This window comes from Bombina bombina, chromosome 2, assembly GCF_027579735.1.
Source record: "Bombina bombina isolate aBomBom1 chromosome 2, aBomBom1.pri, whole genome shotgun sequence".
Taxonomy (NCBI): Eukaryota; Metazoa; Chordata; class Amphibia; order Anura; family Bombinatoridae; genus Bombina; species Bombina bombina.
In genome coordinates this window covers 1,167,424,055-1,167,447,016 of record NC_069500.1, presented here as the reverse complement: position 1 = coordinate 1,167,447,016, position 22,962 = coordinate 1,167,424,055, and the positions used below count along the sequence as shown (strand labels likewise).

The 22,962-nt window shown below is 39.8% G+C and overlaps 1 protein-coding gene across 1 annotated transcript in view; it reads left to right on the top strand.

The window, feature by feature from the left end:
• The window catches only part of AGA (aspartylglucosaminidase), a 149,361-nt gene that overhangs the window by 5,066 nt on the left and 121,333 nt on the right, over window positions 1-22,962 (top strand). The window contains exons 2-4 of the mRNA XM_053703858.1: window positions 250-403; window positions 1,866-1,978; window positions 3,003-3,115. Coding sequence (XP_053559833.1) covers window positions 250-403; window positions 1,866-1,978; window positions 3,003-3,115 — 380 coding nt within the window. The remainder of the gene's footprint in view (window positions 1-249; window positions 404-1,865; window positions 1,979-3,002; window positions 3,116-22,962) is intronic.

The following is a 22,962-nucleotide window of genomic DNA, read 5'->3' as shown; positions in this document are numbered from 1 at the left end:
GTTTTAAAAATGTTTTGCCTTGACTGATATTTTTTGTTGTCTTTCTATAGAAAAACATATCTCCTCTATTTAGATGGTGTTTATAATTGATTCCTTTAATTATTAACTGCCCCATTAACTCCCTTATTGTATTTATCCCTAGTGTTGAAACCTAAAACAATGAGAGGAAGTCTCAAATAAACTATTAGTTACTAGTATACCAGCAAATCTACAAGCTTGTTGACATTCATAGTTGTGTTTTTTTGTTAGCATGGCGAGTATTAAATTCAGGAGGATCTCCTTTGGATGCAGTAGAGCAAGGCTGCACTCAGTGTGAAATAGATCAGTGTGATGGCACTGTGGGGTATGGAGGAAGTCCTGATGAAGCAGGCGAAACCACTTTAGATGCAATGATTATGAATGGGTAAGTAAACCAATAGCTATGTGTGTGCTGACATTTTCTATATTTGTAGCTAACCTCAATGGATAAGTATCAATTTATTTTCTGACATACTTATTGGTAATACTTCACTAGAAAGGCTTAAGCAGACATCCTCAAACTTGGCCCTCCAGAAGTCTTGGACCTACATTTCCTATGATGCTCAGCTAGCTGATATGCTGGCTGAGCATCATGGGAAATGTAGTTCCAAAACCTCTGTAGGGCCAAGTTTGAGGATGTGTGGCTTAAAGGAATATGAAACTCAAACTTTTTCTTTCATGATTCAGATAGAGCAGTGATGGCGAACCTTGGCACACCAGATGTTTTCGAACTACATTTCCCATGATGCCTGACTGAACTTCAGAGTGCTTAAATGGACATTAAACCCAACATTTTTCTTTCATGAGTCAGAGAATACCATTTTAAACAACATCCCAATTTACTTCTATTATCTAATTTGCTTCATTCTTTAGATATCTTTTGTTAAAGAAATAGCAATGCACATTGGTGAGCCAATAACATGAGGCAAATACGTGCAGCCACCAATCAGAAGCTACTGAGCATATCTAGATATGCTTTTCATGAAAGAATATCAAGAGAATGAAGCAAATTAGATTATATAAGTAAATTAGAAAGTTGTTTAAAATTGTATTCTCTATCTGAATCATGAAAGAAAAAATTTGGGTTTAATGTCCCTTTAAGCATCACAGGAAATGTAGTTCTGAAACATCTGGAGTGCTGAGGTTTGACATCACTGAGATAGAGCATGCAATTTTAAACAACTTTCTAATTTATTTCTATTAATTTTCTTTGTTCTTTTGGTACCTTTTGTTGAAAAGCAGGGACATATGCTTAGGAGCCAGCCCATTTCTGGAGCACTATATGACAGCAGTTTTGCAGGAATGTTATCCATTTGAAAGAGCAATAGATGGCAGCACTATTTCCTGCCATTTAGTGCTCCAGATGACAATCTAGGTATCTCTTCAACACAGAATGTCATGGGCACGAAGAAAATTTGATAATAGAAGTAAATTAGAACCTTTTTTTAAAATAGCATGCTCTGTCTGAATCACAAAAGATTATTTCATATCCCTTTAATTCCTTAGTCCTGAATATGATATCTCATACATCGCAGAATCTCTTGTTCTGGTACCTACTCATATTTACGTTTAAAAGTACATAACGTAAAGTTGAAATGTACAGCAGAACGTTTTTACGTTTGTCTAAAACAATATTACTACACGTATGGTGGCAATGTTAGTTATGCAATAGACCATACAAAGCTCGGCCCTCTGCACATTTCAAATTCATGCATACATTGCAGACCATAAAGATTCTGCGAAAATGCTTCTAGAAGATTTTGAATGCACCAGTAAAACATGTTCAACGTGACTACAAATTGCATTTACTTAAAGCTTTTTTTATTTTGTTACATTTTATATTTTAGTAAGACAATGGAAATCGGAGCAGTTGCTAATCTCAAACGTATAAAGAATGCCATTGGCGTGGCTAGGGCTGTGATGGAACATACTAGACACACATTTTTAGTTGGAGAATCAGGTATGTCAATCCATCTTATGAAATATACATGCCAAATAAGGCAAAATGATCAATCTAAAATAATGGTCTCAGTATTATTTTTGCATAACAAGGGGTTGAATCTATGTTGCATATACACTAGCAGTCAACGTTTAATGGACATGATGTGAACTGTGTGTACATTAGGCAAACAGTTGTCTTTCAGTCTTTCTATCAAATCCACACCTTAAAAAAATAGATCTTTCATCTTTGGGAGTGCTTCCAATAAGACCAAATAGTTACACAAAACAAGGGGTATTGGCTCACATCCCCTTGCAAATAAACAACGTATTTTTTTTTAAATGATGCAAAAAAAAAAAATTGCCTGCAAAAATCTCTTATGCTTTTACATTAAAATTTGGATTTGAGTCACACAATATTGCCATATTCCGCCATTAGTGGGCCTAACACTAGGGTAACTTTATGAGTTTTTTGAATACACCGATGCTGGCTATTTGTCGGTTTGTGTTTGCAATAAAGTATGTTTGTATTTTTTTTCCTGTTACGATTATATTAGTTTTAAAATTTGTGGGGGGGGGGGGTAGTGCTTTAAAAAAATAAAATAAATACATTTTTTATCCTGTTTTTTTTCTTTCATGGTTCAGATAGAGCATGCAATATTAAGGAACATTCTAATTTACTCCTATTATACATTTTTCTTTGTTCTCTTGCTATCTTTAATTGAAAAAGCAGGAATGTAAGCATTGGAGCTGCCCTACTTTTGGTTAAGTGCTTGCTGATTGGTGGCTAAATGTAAATTAATTGTGGTAAATTAGAAAGTTGCTTAAAATTGCATGCTCTATCTAAATTATGATATAAATAATTTGGGTTTTGTGTCCCTTTAAACATTCTATCTGTATTATTATTATTATTATTATTATTAGAGTACATTTAAACAATTTAGGTTGATTTTTTTTCCCCCCAAGGTTACAATAAATTGACTTCTACTTGTAAAATTTTTGAAAATGTTCACCTTGTTTTTCTTTTTAAACTAATTTATTTTTAGCGTCTTTGTTTGCTGAAAGTATGGGTTTTACATGTGAAGATTTGACCACAAACAAATCCTTTTCTATTTATTCAAAGTGGATTGATCAAGAATGCCAACCAAATTTTAGAAAGGTATGTAACTTGGCAAACAGCAAAATATTTAATCTGCTCATATTCCGTGATAGATCAGGAAATGTAATAAATAAGATGCAGAATTGTGTTGGTTTAAAAAGTTATTATTCGGCAGAATGTGCACATTTAAATAACACATTTATCCTATATAATAAAAGGCCAAGTATGTTTGTCCAACCCAGTCATGCACAGTAGAGACTGCGCAAGGACAAACATAGCTGGCCTTAACCGCAAGATAGTGTCAGGAAGTTCTAGCATTCTCGGCTGTTAAGTTACAGCTGAGAGCTGGAGTTCCTGAAGCTCCAAGCATCTGCCACATATGGAGTCGGAGCGCGATCATTGCTCCAGCTCCATATGAGAGCAGATGCCTGATCGTTACAGAAGCTGACATTGTGTGTGTCACCATCTGTAACGTTCTTCTGCTGGTGCCGGCGGGATGTGTGGGCATGTGGCGGGTGGGTCGGCTCAGCAGTGGAGGGAGTGGGAGGGCCCTATGCTACAGATTTTTTTTTTAAGGGACAGGGAGGGATGGGGTAGCTACACTACAGAAAAGATGTTTGGGGTTGCCGGGGGGGGGGGGGTAAATGGCGATCGCGGTAGGTGGGTCCACTACACTACAGAAAAAATTACAAAAAAAAAAAAATTATAAAAAAAAAAAGGGGTTTATAGGTACTGGCAGACAGCTGCCAGTACCTAAGATGGCGTCAATAGTTAGAGGGGGGAGCGTTAGAGAGCTTTTTGAGGGGGGATCAGGGAGGTTGGAGGGTTAGGGGGATCCTACACAATACCCTGTGCGGGCCGGTGTGCACAGGCTTTACCACTGCTTTTTAAATAATTACTTAAATTGACAAAAAGCACATACAAAGAAATTTAAATTTATTTTTAATCAAAATCTACTAAATTGTTTATTGGTTGTTTTTTTATTTTCTTCTAATCCTATATATAGCATGAAGCTTTACTTAAAGGGGTATGAAACTAAAATTTTTATTTGGGATTCAGACAGAGCATACAATTTTGTAAAAGTTTCCAATTCACTGCTGTTATCAAGTTTGCTTCTATCCCATGGTATTCTTTCTTGAAGAGATATCTAGGTAGGTGTCTGGAGCACTACATGGCAGGAAAAGAAAATTTTATGCTTACCTGATAAATTTATTTCTTTTTTGACACAATGAGTCCACGGATCATCTTAATTACTAATGGGATATTCACCTCCTGGTCAGCAGGAGGAGGCAAAGAGCACCACAGCAGAGCTGTTAAATAGCTTCTCCCTTCCCTCCCACTCCAGTCATTCGACCGAAGTTTGGAAGAGAAAGGAAAAGCCAAGATGCAGAGGTGTCTGAAGTTTACAATAACCCACAACCTGTCGTAAAGAACAGGGCGGGCCGTGGAGTCATTGTGTCAAAAAAGAAATACATTTATCAGGTAAGCATACATTTTCTTTTCTTTTTTAAGACACGATGAGTCCACGGATCATCTTAATTACTAATGGGATTCAATACCCAAGCTAGAGTACACAGATGATATGGAAGGGACAAGACAGGGAACCTAAACGGAAGACACCACTGCTTGAAGAACCATTCTCCCGATAACAGCCTCAGCCGTGGCAAAAGAGTCAAATTAGTAAAACCTTGAAAAAGAGTAGAGGACCAGGTTGCAGCCTTGCAAATCTGTTCTACAGAAACTACAGTTTTGAATACCCATGAGGAAGCAACAGCCCTTATGGAATAAGCCGCAACTCTCTCGGGAGGCTGCTGTCCAGCAGACACATAAGCAAAACGTATTATGCTCCTTAGCCAAAAAGAAAGAGAAGTGTTCGAAGCTCTCTGTCCCTTACGTTTTCCCAAGAAAACCACAAACAAAGAAGACTGGCAAAAATCCTTAGTCGCCTTTAAATAAAACTATAAAGCACGGACCGTGTCCAAATTGTGCAGAAGTCTCTTAAGACACAAGGAAGGAACAACAATCTCCTGATTAATGTTCCGATCAGAAACAACCTTAGGAAGAAATCCTAATTTAGAACGTTAAAGTACCTTATCTGAATGGAAAATAAGGGAAGGTGACTCATACTGTAACGCTGAGAGTTCTGACACTCTCTGAACAGAAAAAAATAGCTACAAGAAATAACTTTCCAAGATAGTAACTTAATATCTAAGGAATGCATAGGCTCAATCGGAACCTGAAGAACTTTGAGAACTAAATTAAGACTCCATGGAGGAGTAACTGGTTTGAACACAGGCCTGATCCTAACCAAGGCCTGACAAAATGATTCAACATCTGTAACATCCGCCAGACGTTTGCGTAACAAAATAGACAAGCCCTTCACCAAGTCCTCTAGGAGAAAAGACAAAATTCTAGGAATCCTTACCCTGCAACATGAGAAGCCCTTGGATTCACACCAATAAAGGTATTTACGCCAAATTTTATGGTAAATCCTTCTAGTCACAGGCTTTCAAGCCTGTATCATAGTCGCTATAACCTTATCAGGAAAAAAAAAACCTCGCTTGAATAAAACTAAGCGTACAATCTCCAAGCAGGCAGCTTTAGAGAAACTAGATTTGGATGAAGTAAGGGTCCCTGAATCAGAGGGTCCTTCCTCAACGGAAGTCTCCAAGGCGGTAGAGATGCCATCTCCACCAGATCCGCAGACCAAATCCTGCGAGCCCAACCTGTAGCTATGAGAATCACCGAAGCCTTCTCCTGTTTGATTCGAGCAATTACTCGAGGAAGAAGAGTAAACGGAGGAAATAGGTATGCTAGACTGAATATACAAGGAACCGCCAAAGCCTTTATCGGTTCCACCTGGGGGTCCTTGGACCTCGACCCGTATCTCTGGAGCTTGGCATTTTGAGGATGCCATGAGATCCAATTCTGGTTGACCCTACCTGAGAACTATGTTTGCCTGCTCAGGAAATCCACTTCCCAATTATCCACCCCTGGGAAGTCCTGGGAAGTGTAACGTCGATAGGTATCAAAGGACTTCTGCCCACTGGAATATTTTGGCTACCTCTGTCATTGCTAAGGAACTCCTCGTTCCTCCCTGATGAGTGATGTAAGCCACTGAAGATAAGTTGTCCGACTGGAACCTGATGAACTGGACCATGGCTAACTGTGGCCAGGCCAGAAAAGCATTGTAGATCACTCTCAGCTCCAGAATGTTTATAGGAAGAACAGACTCTGAGTGCAAACTCCCTGAGCCTTCAAGGAGCCCAAGACTGCTCCCCACCCCAGAAGGCAGGTGTCTGTTGTCACAATCACCCAAGTTGGCCTGCGAAAGCAGGTCCCCTGGGAGAGATGATTCAGAGACAACCACCATTGAAGAGAGGTCCTTGTTCCAGAATTATTAGAGGAGACAAGACTGCATAATCCCCGTTCCATTGCCTGAGCATGCTTAGCTGCAGAGGTCTGAGATGAAACCGAGCAAACGGAGTGATGTCCATTGCCACCACCATCAGCCCGATTATCTCCATGCACTAAGTCACTGAAGGCCAAAGAGTGGACTGAAGGATTCGACAAGTATCAATAATTTTCGATCTCCTGACTTCTGTCAGAAAAATGTTAAATGATCTGGAATCTATTTTGATTCCCAAGAAAGTTACCCATGTGCTTGTGACTAAGGAACACTTTTTCAAATTTACCTTTCACCCATGTGATCGCGGGAAGGATAACACCATGTCTGAGTGAAATCTTGCTTGCTGTAAGGATGGCGCCTGGACTAGAATGTCGTCCAGATAGGGCGCCACTGCAATGCCCCAAGACTGAAAGAAAGAGCCACGAACTGGAAGCGTTTGTCCAGAAAGGCAAACCTTCGAACTTGTGAATGGCACATGAAGTTACGCGTCCTATAAATTTACTGTTGTCATAAATTGACCCTCTAGGATCAAGGAAAGAATGGAACCCTAAGAAAATTGATTAGACTCTTGAAATCTAAAAAGTGGTCTGAAGGTTTCCTCTTTTTTGGGAACCACAACCCGATTGGGATAAACCCCCCCCCCCCCCCCAGATTCTGTATCTGTATTGGAACTGGAACAATCACTCCCTGCTCCGAGAGGTCTCCTACACAGTGTAAGAACGCCTCTCCTCTTGACTGATCTGCAGATAATCTTGAAAGCAGAAACCTGCCTCTAGGAGGAAAATTGTTGATCGAACCCAAGCCTGAGCAAAGATGGAAGTCTGCCCCCTACAAGATCCGATCCCGGATCGGGGGCATGTCCTTCATGCTGTCTTTGATTCAACAGCAGGCTATTTAGAGAGTGAATTTTTTTTTTTTTTTCTTCTTTTTTTGTAATTCTTTAAATTTTCAAAGAGATTATTTCCGTCTAGCTAGGTCCCAACAGGGTCTTCCCCTGGTAAGGAATCCCTAAAAGTTTAGACTTAGAGCATATATCCGTAGAACAATTCTCTAACCATGAGCTCTGAAAGGTGGAACAGAGAAACCTATGCTCCCAGTTTGATAACTTGAAAGGAAGAATTTGAAATAAAGGTATTGGCCAATATGAAAGCTTTTATCCTATCCTGGATTTTATCCAGGGGAGTTTCTGACTTAGTAGCATCAGACAAGGCATCAAATCAATATGCCGTTGCACCTAGTGACGGTAGCAAAGTACACAGCTGGTTGCCATTCTAAACCATGGTGTACATCCCTTTTCTATTTTTTACCATAGGATCTTTAAAGAAAAAACAACTATCCTCTAAGGGTATAGTAGTTCTCTTAGCTAAGTCGAAACTACTCCTTCCCCCCCTAGGGAATGTCTGTCCAGCATCCTTAGCAGAGTCGGCTATGGGAAACAGTTTTGTAAATATAGGGAATGCGTCCATCCTTATAATTTACTGGACACACTAATATAGATGACACCTAAAAAGTCTTTACTGGACGTACTATCTCTGGGTTGCCCGGGATAGTTAAAACCTCCTAAAGTAACAATTCTATCTGAGTCTGAGTTCTCTCTTAGATAATCCCAAAGTATATTCCTCCGTCAGTAACGGGAAGGAACCATTTGGAATAGCAACTACTGAAATAATTCCTCAAGTAATGTTTTCTACCTCGAGGGAAAAACATATAATGCCTCATAACTCCGAGTGGAGTGTGAAAGGAAGCGCAGGGCACTGCATGTGGGCCATAAAATTTTGTGGGACAACTTGACCATTGTCAACAGTCTCCTAAACGGCAATCGCCGTAGAGGGAGTAGGTTGATAAAAAAATAAATTTTTAATAAAGTTTACACATTAAAACGTTACTGTCACCTTAAATCTTAAAAGTAACTTTAATCTTGTGTGCTTTTGTTCCATCTTAAGTCACAAAGGATGAATTGACAAATAAACAGCTGAAATTATTTTAATAAAACTTACACACAAAAAAAAGGTTATTGTCTCTTTAAATCTTAAAAGTAACTATTTTTTGTGTGCTTTTGTTCCATACAAAGTCATAATGGATGAATTAACAAATAAACAGCTGAAATTCTTTTAATAAAATTAACAGATAAAAACGTTACTGTCTCTTTAAATTTTAAACTGTTTTAAGTTTTTATTTTTGTGTGCAGAAAAGAGTTAGATTAGCACACAAGTATCATAGCACCTTCGTACACCTCAGATAAACCTTGCTGAGGTGATCCATCAGTACTCCATACTTAAATTCACACTTAGAACTTCATGTTCCTAATATGACCTAGTTCCCAAGCAGAACAGGAGCGCAGTCCTTCATTTGTATTCTGTATCAAGCAAAACATTTTTCCCACATCGTGCAGAGAAAAATAACGCTGCTGATTCCTAATAAGGAGAAACTGCTTTATTTGTCACTGCACAACTTCCTCTTGCACTGTAAAAACTTTCAGCTCTCCGGAAGAGAAAGGGAAAAAGGTGCGCTATGTAAAAGCCGTCTCCCCAAGGCCCGCCCGTCGTGGACGTTAACCATACAGGAAACTCCCGGTTGGCACAATGTGTATGTAACCGCTGGGAAAGGTGACCAATGCCTAATGGCCCCAATGCCTAATGAACAAATAAAGCGCCCATTAAAAGTCATGACAGAATAATCGTCTCCCTGTCAGCATGATAGTTTATGTAACTGCCGGGAGATGAGGCCACTGCAATCGCTAGACTGGTTTAATAACAAATGCCCAATTACGCTTGAAGAGAGCGATGTGATTTCAGAGAGCGCTGTCAGTACAGTAATCTCCCGGTCGGCTTGATAGTTTATGTTACCTCCGGGAGATGAGGCCTCTTTAATCGTTAGCCTGTCCCAGAGCTTAAAGGGACACTAAACCCAAACATTTTCTTTCATGATTCAAGTAGAGAATACAATTTTAACCAACATTCCAATTTACTTCGATCTAATTTGCTTCATTTTTTAGATATCCTTTGTTGAAGAAATAGCAATTCACATGGGTGAGCCAATCACACGAGGCATCTATGTGCAGCAACCAATCAGCAGCTCCTGAGCATATCTAGATATGCTTTTCAGGAAAGTATATCAAGAGAGTAAAGCAAATTAGATAATAGAAGTTTATTAGAAAGTTGTTTAAAATTGCATGCTCTTTCTAAATCATTTAAGAAAAAAATTGGGTTTCATGTCCCTTTAATAACAAAGTGCCCAATTATGCTCAAAGAGAGCGATATCAAAACAGTAATCTCCCGGTCGGCATTTTTGTATTATGCAACCGCCGGGAGATGTGACCAGTGTAACCATAAAATTGTCCCAATGTCTGTGACAATTGAATTGCGTGTAGCTGTTGAGTATAGTCTCCCAAACCTAAAGGGGAATTCATACCTGAGTAAAATAAAGAGCCCATATCTTTCACTAAGGGCTTCCCATTTACAACATGAGTGGCCAACTTCTTCTGAGTTCTTCTTTTTTCTTTTAACCCCAGAAATAAAAAGCAGCATTTACCTCAGTCTGCCGACAGCAAAGGCAGCTCCCAGGTTTGTGAAGTCCTACTCCTCACATGGACCTGAGAATTAAAAGAAAACACTGAGTAATATCCCTCAGATTTTTCCAGGTTAGGGCAGCATCAGTATATGGGAGGCGCAGTGAGAATTATGTCCAAGTTCCCATTGCTCTAAAGCCACCAAAACTCTCCTGTAGAGACTGATATGGACTACGGCTACACCCTAGAACAAAGCAGCACAATCTTGTACTACTTTAAAAATAATAAACTATTGATTGAAGAAGCTAAAACTAACACCTCACTTTGCCAATTCCTATCACTAACGTAGGCAAAGAGAATGACTGACTGGGGTGGGAGGGAAGGGAGGAGCTATTTAACAGCTCTGCTGTCGTGCTCTTTGCCTCCTCCTGCTGACCAGGAGGTGAATATCCCATTAGTAATTAAGATGATCCGTGGACTCATCGTGTCTTAAAGAAATAGTCTTCCCATCTAGCCCTCTTGCAAACAGATAACATTCTTGCAAAACTGCTGCCATACAGTGCTCCAGACACGTGCACGCTCCTGAGCTCACGCCCCTGCTTTTCATCCACAGATACCAAGAGAACGAAAAACAATGTGACAATAGAAGTAAATTAGGAAGTGTTTTAAAATTGCATGCTTAATCTGAATCATGAAAGAAGTGTTTGGGTTTTGTGTCCCTTTAGGCAGACTGTTCAATGTTAGAACACTTTTTCTTTTCTTCCAATGTATGTAACTTTTTAATGCATTGGCATTTTGTAGGTGCCCTCAGTGACTAAAAATAAGATGTAAATTGGTTGACTTGTAGTTATTCAGTTTTTAAAATGTTTTACTTTTCTCTCTAAACCGTTAAAAGGATTAGAAGATCCTTTTTTTTTTTTTTTTTTTTTTGTTTGTTTAAAAGGAACAGTGGGATTCTAAGAGATGATGGTTAAAGCCTCATAGTTTTAAGCATGCTCAGTAGATGGACACAACTGAAAAACTAATCTCTCCTTCCCCCCCTCTCTAAGAAGAAAACATAGTAAAAATGCATCATATAAAAACTAAATTGGTGCTCTTGTGTGTATGTATTAAAAAATGAGAAGAAAATAGAGTACCTTTTGCCAGCAACCTCTCATAGATTACAAAAAATAAAGGGCTAGATTACAAGTGGAGCGCTAATTTATTGTGCTCCCCCAAACGGGAAAATTCTCCCATTTGGGGGCGCACGATAAATAACTAGCCATTACAAGTCAGACCTCTGGTTAATTATTTTTTTTTATGTGCCCCAACTGGCCTCAAAAAAAATGTGATGTTCCCTTTTAAATTTAAAAAAGTGGCATGTATATAATTTTTTTTATCTAATATAACTGTACTAGGCAGTTTTTGGGGACTAAAGTTGGTGGCTGCGTGATGTTAAAAAAAAAAAAAAAAAAAACAATGGCACTGAAAAGTGACTTTACATTGCAGTCTATGTGGAACTGTGTGTTCCCTGTAAATATATGTGTGTATATATATATATATATATGTGTATATATATATATATATATATATATATATATATGTATATATTTATATTTGCTGCCCATCACTGCGCGACTTACCACCTCCCCTGCGATTTGGTTCTGTGCTGTGTATGACGGCTTTAGAATGAGGCTCCCATTGGAGCCTATGGAAGCACGCTCCTGTGATTGTAATTCTTCCGTCCAATGCGAACGTGAGGTCAAAATTCACATTGCAGGGGAACTTCCGGGCAGCGGCCATGTTTGGTCGCATAGCTGTGTGCTGCTGCAGCCTTTCTTAAAAAAACACAGAAATTCCTAATCTAACTCATTGAACTATTTACTATTTTACCGGAGTTGAATGAGGCATTGAACTCTGTGTCTAATGAATACAATTTTGTGAGGATAACTGCTGGCATCGGCGCCTGGAGCCATTTTACAATCTTGGCCTACTCTAAACCCCCCGGCAGAACGCCTCTGGCCCTGTCGTTACGCAGCACTTAATGTGCTTTACAGATACACATTTCTTGTAAACCATTTTACGTTATGGACCTGCCATACATCAGATGAGATATGGAGATTGCAATTTATATTTTGGAGGAGCTCCGCTGCCTGCTTGAAACACACAGAGTCGCCTTTGAGGATAAATTTTCTAAGGCACCCAGCGAAAGTGATGTTCGCACTTTACAGCGTCCTACTGAGGCATTCCCAACCGCCCATGAAGCTGCACCCACGCTCCAACACTCGCTACCTGATGACACTGCATCCCAGAGGGATTTAACCTCTGCTCCTATGAAACCTGTGATTCCGGGCACCGGACTTAAACAACCACTATGTGCCATAGAGATGGAGAGCCTTATTCAGTGGGGGAGAGCTTGGGAAAAAATTACCGACATGAGCAGACCTACTTTCACTTTGCCCTGGCAGCCGATACCTTTGGAACCTAGCATAACGGCGATCCTAGCAGAAGCCTGCACCCAGATCAGTAGATCCGCACAGCCGCGAGCGGCGCAGCCCTCAAGAGCACCTCTCTTACCAGCTACCGACTTCCATTCACCCTTGATATGCCTGAACTGGGACCCGGGTGGTTTGCTACGGGCTCCTCTTTGGGAACACATTATGATGCCCCACAGTGGACTTCCTTGCTCACAGGCTTTTGTTTTGTGCTGCTCAGGTAACCTTGCTGCAAGTAAGTCGGACTACCAGCGGTTCACTATAAAATGACTGTAATGAACATTGAAGGGACAATGACAGCCCAAGGGGGTCCCCTTTATCCATATCGCCTGCTAAGTGAAATGCTAGTCATAATGAGTGTTTCCCTTTCTGACTAAGAATAATCCATAGCGTAGATACCCCTGTTTGTTTGTTGTGGATCCATGCTTTTCAATGTTCTGTTGCCTCAAGTTCGTAAGGAGTTTAACTATAATCCACACATTACTACAATGAGATCCCACAGTTATTTGACTATCTATTTATTTAAAGCTAAACTTCACACTGCCTGTTTTAAATTTTGCAGCCTATTTTTTGTTGTTGTATGGGACCCTATTACTGTCTCCAAATATGATTGCAATATGCAGCCTCTCACTTACACATTTATTTCCCTCCTATTAATCTATAATACCCTGAAGCTTCTGAGTCAAAATGTTTGTTGTTGATCCATGCTTTTCAATGTTCAGTTGCCTCAAGTTAGTAGGGAGTTTAACAACGATCCACACAATACTACTATGAGATCCCACAGTTATTTGATTATCTATTTATTTAAAGCTAAACTTCACAATGCCTGTTTTAAATTTTACAGCCTATTTTTTGTTGTATGGGACCCTATTACTGTTTCCAAATATGATTGCCTTATACAGCCTCTCACTTACACATTTATTTACCTCCTATTAATCTATCATACCCTGAAGCTATTGAGTCAAAACATTCCTGAGTGGTTCTGCTTATTAATTTGGGATGGTGCCCTGCTGTCAGCGGCCGAGATGGCGGTACAACTCCCTCTAATCTAAGTATGCATATTTTTAGACCCTACCTATGCTCTATCAAGGCTGGAATTTTATTTTTTTTCTAGATAAAGTTATTACCAAAGACATACAGTAGCACTTATGTGCCCCAATAAATTAATTAGTTATAATTCAGAATGATGTTCTACACTGTCATACCTAAAGGATCCCAGTTAATCACCAAATACGCCTTTCCTTCTTTTTAATAGCAAGGTTACCCCTTATTCTCTATGTACGAACCTAATTTAGCCTTACAGGTCCCTCTTTTCGGTATAATTTCAACGCTTACTCTGTTCACTGGACTCTACACACATCTCATAATTACAGCTTTAAGGTTTAAGTGCTGCTCCACTTTCTAATATTATTTCAGTTGTTAATCTCCTACCTGAGTTACACTTCTGGCGGAGTCCCTAGTATTCTTACTTTCAACCTGTTTCACTGCAATACTTAATAAATATACAGAAATATAAAAGTGTTTACACAGTTACCAGTTACACAGTATCTTAGATCTGTTGAAAAATATAAAATAGAGGTTCTTCATTTAGGGTCCACGAGTGGCCCTCTAGCAATAATGTTTACCCACGTCCAGTCTGGTTGATAGCAAATATGTGGTCCAAGAGTGGCCGCTTCACTGTCATGGTGGGTATACTATTTGAATAGTATTTACTACATGCAATGAGTGGGTAATATGCATACTGTTCATTTATCTGTTTTGTTCTAGTTACCTGCTCTGAAATAATTTACTTTACCTTACTTTGTATTATGTATTGCAATTATTGATTGTTTGTATTGAAAAGATCCTCAATAAAAAAAATATTTAAAAAAAAAAAAAAAAAAAATTCACATTGCACCTCACTTGTAATACCAGCGCACATTTGCATGCGCTGGTATTACTCAGTTGAGCACAAATATCGCTTTCTCTGAATCCCTTTGATATGATTGAGATGTTTTATTGGAAGTGGCTATAAGAAAATAGCAAAAAGCATTGAAAATGCTAATTTCCACCCTCAGGGCAATAATTAATAAGTTCCAGTAAACTGGAAAAGTTATGAATCAACCTGGAAGAAGATGTGTGTCTTTATTATCTCAACGCACTATGAAGAGGATGGTTTGAGTGGCCAAAATATCTCCAAGGATCACAACTGGAGAATCGCAGCAGTTAGTTGCGTCTTGGGGTCAGAAAATCTAAACTACAATCCAATGTCGCCTACATCACTACAAGTTGTTTGGAAGGGTATCAAGAAAAAAGCCTCTTCGCTCATCCAAAACCATACTCAAGCATCTTCAGTTTGATAGACACTACTGGAACTTCAAATTTGATCGGGTTCTATGGTCAGATAAAACAAAACTAGAGTTTTTGGGCAATAAACACCAGAGGTGGGTTTGGCGCACACAGATGTAGCCATATGGAAAATTTTCTCATGCCCATAGTTAAATATGGTGGTGGTTATTTAATGTTTTGGTACGGTTTCTGCCAGAAGACCTGGACATTTTGTTAGGATACATGGCTTCATGGACTCTATCAAATATCCACAGATATTAAATGAGCACCTGACTGCCTCTGCCAGAAAGCTTAAAATAGGCTGTGGTTGGATATTCCAGCAGGACAATGATTCAAAACATATATCAAAATCAACACAGAAATGGTTTACTGACCACAAAATCAAGGTCCTGTCATGGCTATCCCAGTCCCCTGACTTGAACACCATAGAAAACCTGTGGGGTGAACTGAAGAGGAAGGTCCACCAGCATTGACTTAGAAATTTGAAGAATCTGAAGAGATTCTGTATGTAGGAATAGTCTCTTACCCCTTGCCATGTATTCTCCAACCTCATCAGGCATTATAGGAGAAAACTGAGCTAATATTTGGCAAAAGAAGGTATCCCAAAGTATTGACTAAAAGAGTGCCAATAATTGAAACACGCATATATTAAACAAAGAGATTTTTTTTTTTGATAAACCTGTGTTGTGTTTGCAATTGTTTGATATTCATGAGAGCAGAATATATATATATATATATATATATATATATATATATATATATATATATATATATATATATACACATACAAACATAATATGTACGAGTGTTTTCCTGTGTACCTTTAGATCAAAACTGATGTATTAAGTCCAAATTGATATTTACACATATCATGATAATCAGTTTTGCCTCCAGTGTTAAAAACATTCCTTAAAGGGACATGAATGCCAAAATATTTCATAAGTCAGAGCGTACAAATTTAACCCCTTAAGGACCACATCAATTTTCCATTTTCTGACCGTTTGGGACCAGGCCTATTTTTTCATTTCTGTGGTGTTTGTTTAGCTGTAATTTTCCTCTTACTCATTTACTGTACCCACACATTATATACCGTTTTTCTCGCCATTAAATGGACTTTCAAAAGCTACCATTATTTTCATCATATCAAATAATTTACTATAAAAAAAAAAATAAAATATGATGGAAAAAATGGAAAAACCCCCACACATTTTCTAACTTTGACCTTCAAAATCTGTTACACATCTACAACCACCAAAAAACAACCATACTAAATAGTTTCTAAAATTTGTCCTGAGTTTAGAAATACCCAATCTTTACATGTACTTTTTGCAAGATATAGGGCAATAAATACAAGTAGCACTTTGCTATTTCCAAACCATTTTTCTTCTACAAGATACGACGAGTCCACGGATTTCATCCTTGTGGGATATTATCCTCCTGCTTACAGGAAGTGGCAAAGAGCACCACAGCAGAGCTGTATATATATAGCTCCTCCCTTCCCCTCCACCCCCAGTCATTCTCTTTGCCTCTGTTATACTAGGAAGAGGTAAAGTGAGGTGTTAGTTTCTTCAATCAAGAAGTTTTTTTATTTTAAATGGTACCGGTGAGTACTGTTTCCATCAGGGGGGTTTGGAAGAAGAATTCTGCCCTGAGGTTGATGATCTTAGCAGCTGTAACTAAGATCCATGTTGGTTACCACAGATCTGAAGGTAATACAGGAGACCTCTTCAGTGTGGAGACCGTTTCATGCTGTCTGCAGCATTTTAGGTATGTGCAGCCTTTTATTCTGAAGAGACTTGGTATGTCAGAAAATGGCTGAATATATATTCCCTTTTAGGGAAGGGGTAAGCAGTAGACCTATTTTCAAGGGGGGTGTTACTGAAACCTGTTCATTTTTTTTATTTTTTCTGTTGACATTTTGGGCAAGGTTTATAATGAGGGCTATGTGCTGCAATTTTCATTATAAGACATTGGGGATTTATATGGTTGTTTCACATTATGACCGTTGCATGTTATTTGGGGTAATCATTCCACATGGCTAGTTTGCTAAACCGCTCCTCCATGCGGTTGTTTGGGCCTACTCGGTCATCGGTCCTGATGGGCGGGGCCTATTTTCGTGCACTCAGATGCGCTCTGTATTCTGGCTAGGAGGCAGCAGGCTTTAGCTCCGGTGGAGCTTAAACAGAGTTCTTTCCACTCCGGATTGTTGTCGAGGCTTCTCGAAGTACCCTGGGGGCAGGTAGGTATTTTTGTGCTGACTTATTATATATGGCTATAAATACTGTTTAGCAGTTAATCCTTCCCTTAATACTTAGGGTGCAATAATTTTTGGAAGCCTTATTTTGGATTGTGTTAATTTTGAAGTCAAATTAACGTTTTTACGCACTTTTGAAAAAATGTTTCACTTTTTTATTTTTTAAAGGCACAGTACGTGTTTTTTTTTTTTTTAAACAGTTTAGAGCATTTATTAAAGTGTTTAAACGACTTATTGGTCTGTTCAGCATGTCTGACATTGAGGAATCTCAGTGTTCTATGTGTTTAGATGCCATTGTGGAACCCCCTCTTACATTGTGTACCTCTTGTACTGAAAGGGCCTTACATTGTAAAGAGCATATTCTAAGTAAAGATAGTGTGTCTAAGGATGATTCTCAGTTTGTAGAAAATCAGGATATGCCATCCAATTCCCCCCAAGTGTCACAGCCTTTAACGCCCACACAAGCGACGCCAAGTACATCTAGTGCGTCTAATTCCTTTACTCTGCAGGAGATGACTGCAGTTATGTCAACTACCATTACAGAGGTTTTATCTAAATTACCAGTGTTACAGGGTAAACACAGTAGGTCAGGTATTAATGTAAATACGGAATCCTCTGATGCTTTATTAGCTATTTCCGATGTACCCTCAGTGTTCTGAGTTGGGGGTCAGGGAATTGCTGTCTGAGGGAGAAATTTCAGACTCAGGGAATGTATTACCTCAGACAGATTCAGACACTATGTCCTTTAAATTTAAGCTTGAACACCTCCACCTGTTACTTCGGGAGGTTTTAGCGACTCTGAATGATTGTGACCCTATTGTGATACCACCAGAGAAATTGTGTAAAATGGATAAATATCTAGAAGTACCTACTTACACTGATGTTTTTCCGATTCCTAAGAGAATTTCGGAAATTATAAAAAAGGAATGGGATAGACTAGGTATACCGTTTTCTCCCCCTCCTAATTTTAAGAAAATGTTTCCCATATCAGACACCATTCGGGACTCGTGGCAAATGGTCCCTAAGGTAGAGGGAGCAATATCTGCTCTGGCTAAGCGTACAACTATACCCATTGAGGACAGTTGTGCTTTCAAAGACCCTATGGATAAAAAATTAGAGGCTCTTCTGAAGAAATTATTTATTAATCGGGGGGTTTCTTTTACAACCTACGGCTTGCATTGTTCCAGTAACTACTGCAGCAGCTTTTTGGTTTGAGGCTCTAGAAGAGTCTCTTAAGGTTGAGACCCCGTTAGATGACATTTTGGATAGAATTAAGGCTCTCAAGCTAGCTAATTCTTTTATTAATGATGCCGCTTTTCAAATTGCTAAATTAGCGGCAAAAATGCAGGATTTGCTATTCTAGCACATAGAGCGTTGTGACTCAAATCTTGGTCTGCTGATGTGTCATCAAAAACTAAGCTTTTGGCTATTCCTTTTAAAGGTAAGACCCTTTTTGGGCCTGAATTAAAGGAAATCATTTCTGACATTACAGGAGGTAAAGGCCATGCCCTACCTCAGGATAAGTCTGGTAAGATGAGGGGTAAACAAAATAATTTTCGTTCCTTTCGGAACTTTAAAGGAGGACCCCCCAATTCCTCTTCTTCCACAAAGCAGGAAGGGAATTTTCCCCAATCTAAGTCAGTCTGGAGACCCAACCAGAACTGGAATAAAGGTAAACAATCTAAAAAGCCCGCTGCTGCTACTAAGACAGCATGAAGGGGCGGCCCCCGATCCAGGACCGGATCTAGTAGGAGGCAGACTCTCGTTCTTTACCCAGGCTTGGGCAAGAGATATTTAGGACCCCTGGGCACTAGAAATAGTGACCCACGGTTATCAATTGGAATTCAAGGACTTTCTTCCAAGAGGGAGATTTCATCTTTCCAGATTATCTGCAGACCAGATAAAGAGAGGCATTCTTACGCTGTGTAAAAGACCTTTTTCCCATGGGAGTAATTTGTCCCGTTCCAGAATTGGAACTGGGACAGGGGTTCTACTCAAATCTATTCGTGGTTCCCAAAAAAGAGGGAACTTTCCGACCCATCTTAGACCTCAAGGGTCTAAACAAGTTTCTCAGAGTCCCATCATTCAAGATGGAGACACTACGATCCAGGAGGGTCAATATATGACTACCGTGGACTTAAAGTGTTAAATGCTTACCTTCATATTCCTATCCACAAGGATAATCATCAGTTTCTAAGGTTTGCCTTCTTGGACAAACATTATCAGTTTGTGGCCCTTCCCTTCAGGTTGGCCACAGCACCCAGAATCTTCACAAAGGTTCTAGGGTCTCTTTTGGCGGTTCTCAGACCGCGAGGCATAGCAGTGGCGCCTTATCTGGACGATATTCTGATCCAGGCGTCGACATATCATCTGACAAAATCTCACACGGACATAGTGTTGTCTTTTCTGAGAACTCACGGTTGGAAGGTGAACATAGAGCCATATCTGATAGACTCGGTAGTCATGAAAGTATTTCTGACGGAGGTCAGAAAAGCAAAGATTCTAAATACTTGCCGAGCACTTCAGTCCATTCCTCGGCCATCAGTGGCTCAGTGTATGGAAGTAATTGGATTAATGGTTGCGGCAATGGACATCGTTCCGTTTGCTCGCTTTCATCTCAGACCACTGCAGCTGTGCATGCTCGGACAGTGGAATGGGGCTATGCAAATTTATCTCCTCAGATAAATCTGGATCAAGAGACCAGAGACTCTCTTCTTTGGTGGTTGTTGCCGGATCATCTGTCTCAGGGGACTAGTTTCCGCAGACCCACGTGGGTAATGGTGACAACGGACGCCAGCCTTTTGGGCTGGGGTGTGGTCTGGAATTCCCTGAAGGCTCAGGGTGTTTGGACTCAGGTGGAGTCTCTACTTTCAATCAATATTCTGGAACTGAAGGCAATATTCAACGCGCTTCAGGCGTGGCCTCAGTTGCCTTTGGCCAAATTCATCAGATTCCAGTCGGACAACATCACGACTGTGGCTTATATCAATCATCAAGGTTTCCACGGTTTCCTCTCCTTCCACGCGTGATTGCTTGAATCAAACAGGAGAGAGCTTCAGTAATCCTGATAGCGCCTCTCTGCCACCGTGGAAACTTCCTTTGAGACAGGACCTTCTCATTTAAGTTCCTTTCCAACATCCTAATCTAATTTCTCTGCAGCTGACTGCGTGGAGAATGAACGCTTGATTTTATCGAAGCGAGGATTCTCTGATTCGGTTATCAGTACTTTGATACAGGCTAGAAAGCCTGTCACTAGAAAAATCTATCATACGATATGGCGTAAATATCTTTATTGGTGTGAATCCAAGGGTTATTCATGGAGTAAAGTTAGGATTCTGTCTTTTCTCCAAGAAGGATTGGAGAAAGGATTATCAGCTAGTTCCTTAAAGGGACAAATTTCTGCTTTGTCAATTTTGTTTCACAAACATTTGGCTGATGTGCCAGATGTTCAGTCTTTTTGTCAGGCTCTATCTAGAATTAAGCCTGTATTTAGACCAATTACTCCTCCCTGGAGTTTAAATTTAGTTCTTCAAGGGGTTCCGTTTGAACCTATGCATTCCATAGATATTAAATTATCTTGGAAAGTTCTGTTTTTGGTTGCTATTTTTTCTGCTCGAAGAGTTTCTGAGCTTTCGGCGTTAGTGTGATTCGCCTTATCTCATATTTCATTCTGATAACGTGGTTTTACGTACTAAACCTGGTTTTCTTCCCAAGGTTGTTTCCAATAAGAATATTAATCAGGAAATTGTTGTTCCTTCTTTGTGTCCTAATCCTTCTAAGAAGGAGCGTCTGTTGTATAACCTGGACGTGGTCCGTGCCTTAAAGTTCTACTTGCAGGCAACTAAGGATTTCCGTCAATCATCTTCATTATTCATTGTTTATTCTGGAAAGCGTAGGGGTCAGAAAGCTACGGCTACCTCTCTTTCTTTTTGGCTTAGGAGTCTCATCCGCCTAGCATATGAGACTGCTGGACAGCAGCCTTCTGAAAGAATTACGGCTCATTCTACTAGGGCTGTGGCTTCCACATGGGCCTTTAAAAACGATGCTTCTGTTGAACAGATTTGTAAGGCTGCGACTTGGTCATCTCTTCATACTTTTTCCAAATTTTATAAATTTGATACTTTTGCTTCTTCTGAGGCAGTTTTTGGGAGAAAAGTTCTTCAAGCAGTGGTGCCTTCCGTTTAGGTCTCTGTCTTGTCCCTCCCTTTCATCCGTGTCCTGTTGCTTTGGTATTGTATCCCACAATTAAGGCTGAAATCCGTGGACTCGTCATCTTGTAGAAGAAAAGCAAATGTATGCTTACCTGATAGATTTATTCTACGATACGAGTCCACAGCCCTCCCTGTCAATTTAAGACAGATTATTTTTTATTATTTACAACTTCAGTCACCTCTGCACCTTTTAGTTTTTCCTTTCTCTTCCTATAACCTTCGGTCGAATGACTGGAGGGGAAGGGAGGAGCTATATATACAGCTCTGCTGTGGTGCTCTTTGCCACTTCCTGTTAGCAGGAGGATAATATCCCACAAGTAAGGATGAAATCCGTGGACTCGTCGTATCGTAGAAGAAATCAATTTATCAGGTAAGTATAAATTTCCTTTTTTTTTTTTTTTTCAAAATTAGCAATAGTAAGACTGGAAGACTGATATCTGTCTGGAATCCATGAATATACTTTCACATGTGTATATATATTTTTTTAGAAGACAACCCAAAGTATTGATCTAGGCCCATTTTGGTATGTTTCATGCCATCATTTCACCACCAAATGTGATCAAATAAAAAAAAAAAAAGTTAAATTTTTCACAAACTTTTTCACAAACTTTAGGTTTCTCACTGAAATTATTTACAAACAGCTTGTGCAATTATGGCACAAATGGTTGTAAATGTTTCTCTGGGATCCCCTTTGTTCAGAAATAGCAGATCTATGGCTTTGGCATTGCTTTTTGGTAATTAGAAGGCCACTAAATGCTGCTGCACACCACACTTGTATTATGCCCAGCAGTGAAGGGGTTAATTGGGGAGCTTGTAGGGTTAATTTTATCTTCAGTGTAGAGATCAGCCTCCCACATATTCTGCTGTGTAGGATCCCCTCTTAGCCCTCAACCTCCCTGATACCCTCCCCCTCTACCTTTTTGTCCGCCATCTTGGGTACTGGCAGCTGTCTGCCAGTACCCAGTTTTCCATAAAAATTTTTTTTTTTTTTGTTTTTGTTTTTTTAAATATAAATGCTATTTGTCTGTAGTGTAGATGCCCCCCCCCTCAATAACCTACCCCTCACTCCCTCCCAGGTCCCTTAGATAAACACTTCCCCCCCCTCCGCTCTCCCACCTTATATTAAACAAATTGTGCCATAGTGTAGCGTTCTCACCCGCCCCCGTGCACACCCCCGCCCCTGTACACGCGTGTGCCCCTGGACGTGATCCAGCCCCCTCTTAAGCACATCTCCCATCGATGGCTGCCCACCCGCCTCCCTGCAACGGCGCCCACCCACGAACGATCGTGACCATTGATGGCTGGTGCAGAGAGGGCCACAGAGTGGCTCTTTCTGCATCGGATGGCTAATTTTTTTTATTGCAGGATGCCTCAATATCGAGGCATCACTGCAATAACATGAAAGCGGCTGGAAGCAATCAGGATTGCTTCCACTGCTTGAAAACACTAACAATTGTAGGACGTACCCTGTAAGTCTTTGGTCGTCAAGGGGTTAAACATATTACCAATTTGCTTCTACCATCAAATTTGATTCATTGTCTTGGTATCTTTTATTGAAGGAGCAGCATGGCACTTCTGAGAGCTAGAGGAACACATTGGTAAGCAAGAGAGGCATATTTGTGCAGCCACCAACAAAGTAAATTAGATAATATAAAAATTAGAAAGTTGTTAAATTCTTTGGTCTCTGATACGCAAAACAAAATTGTGTTTTTTTTAAAACCCT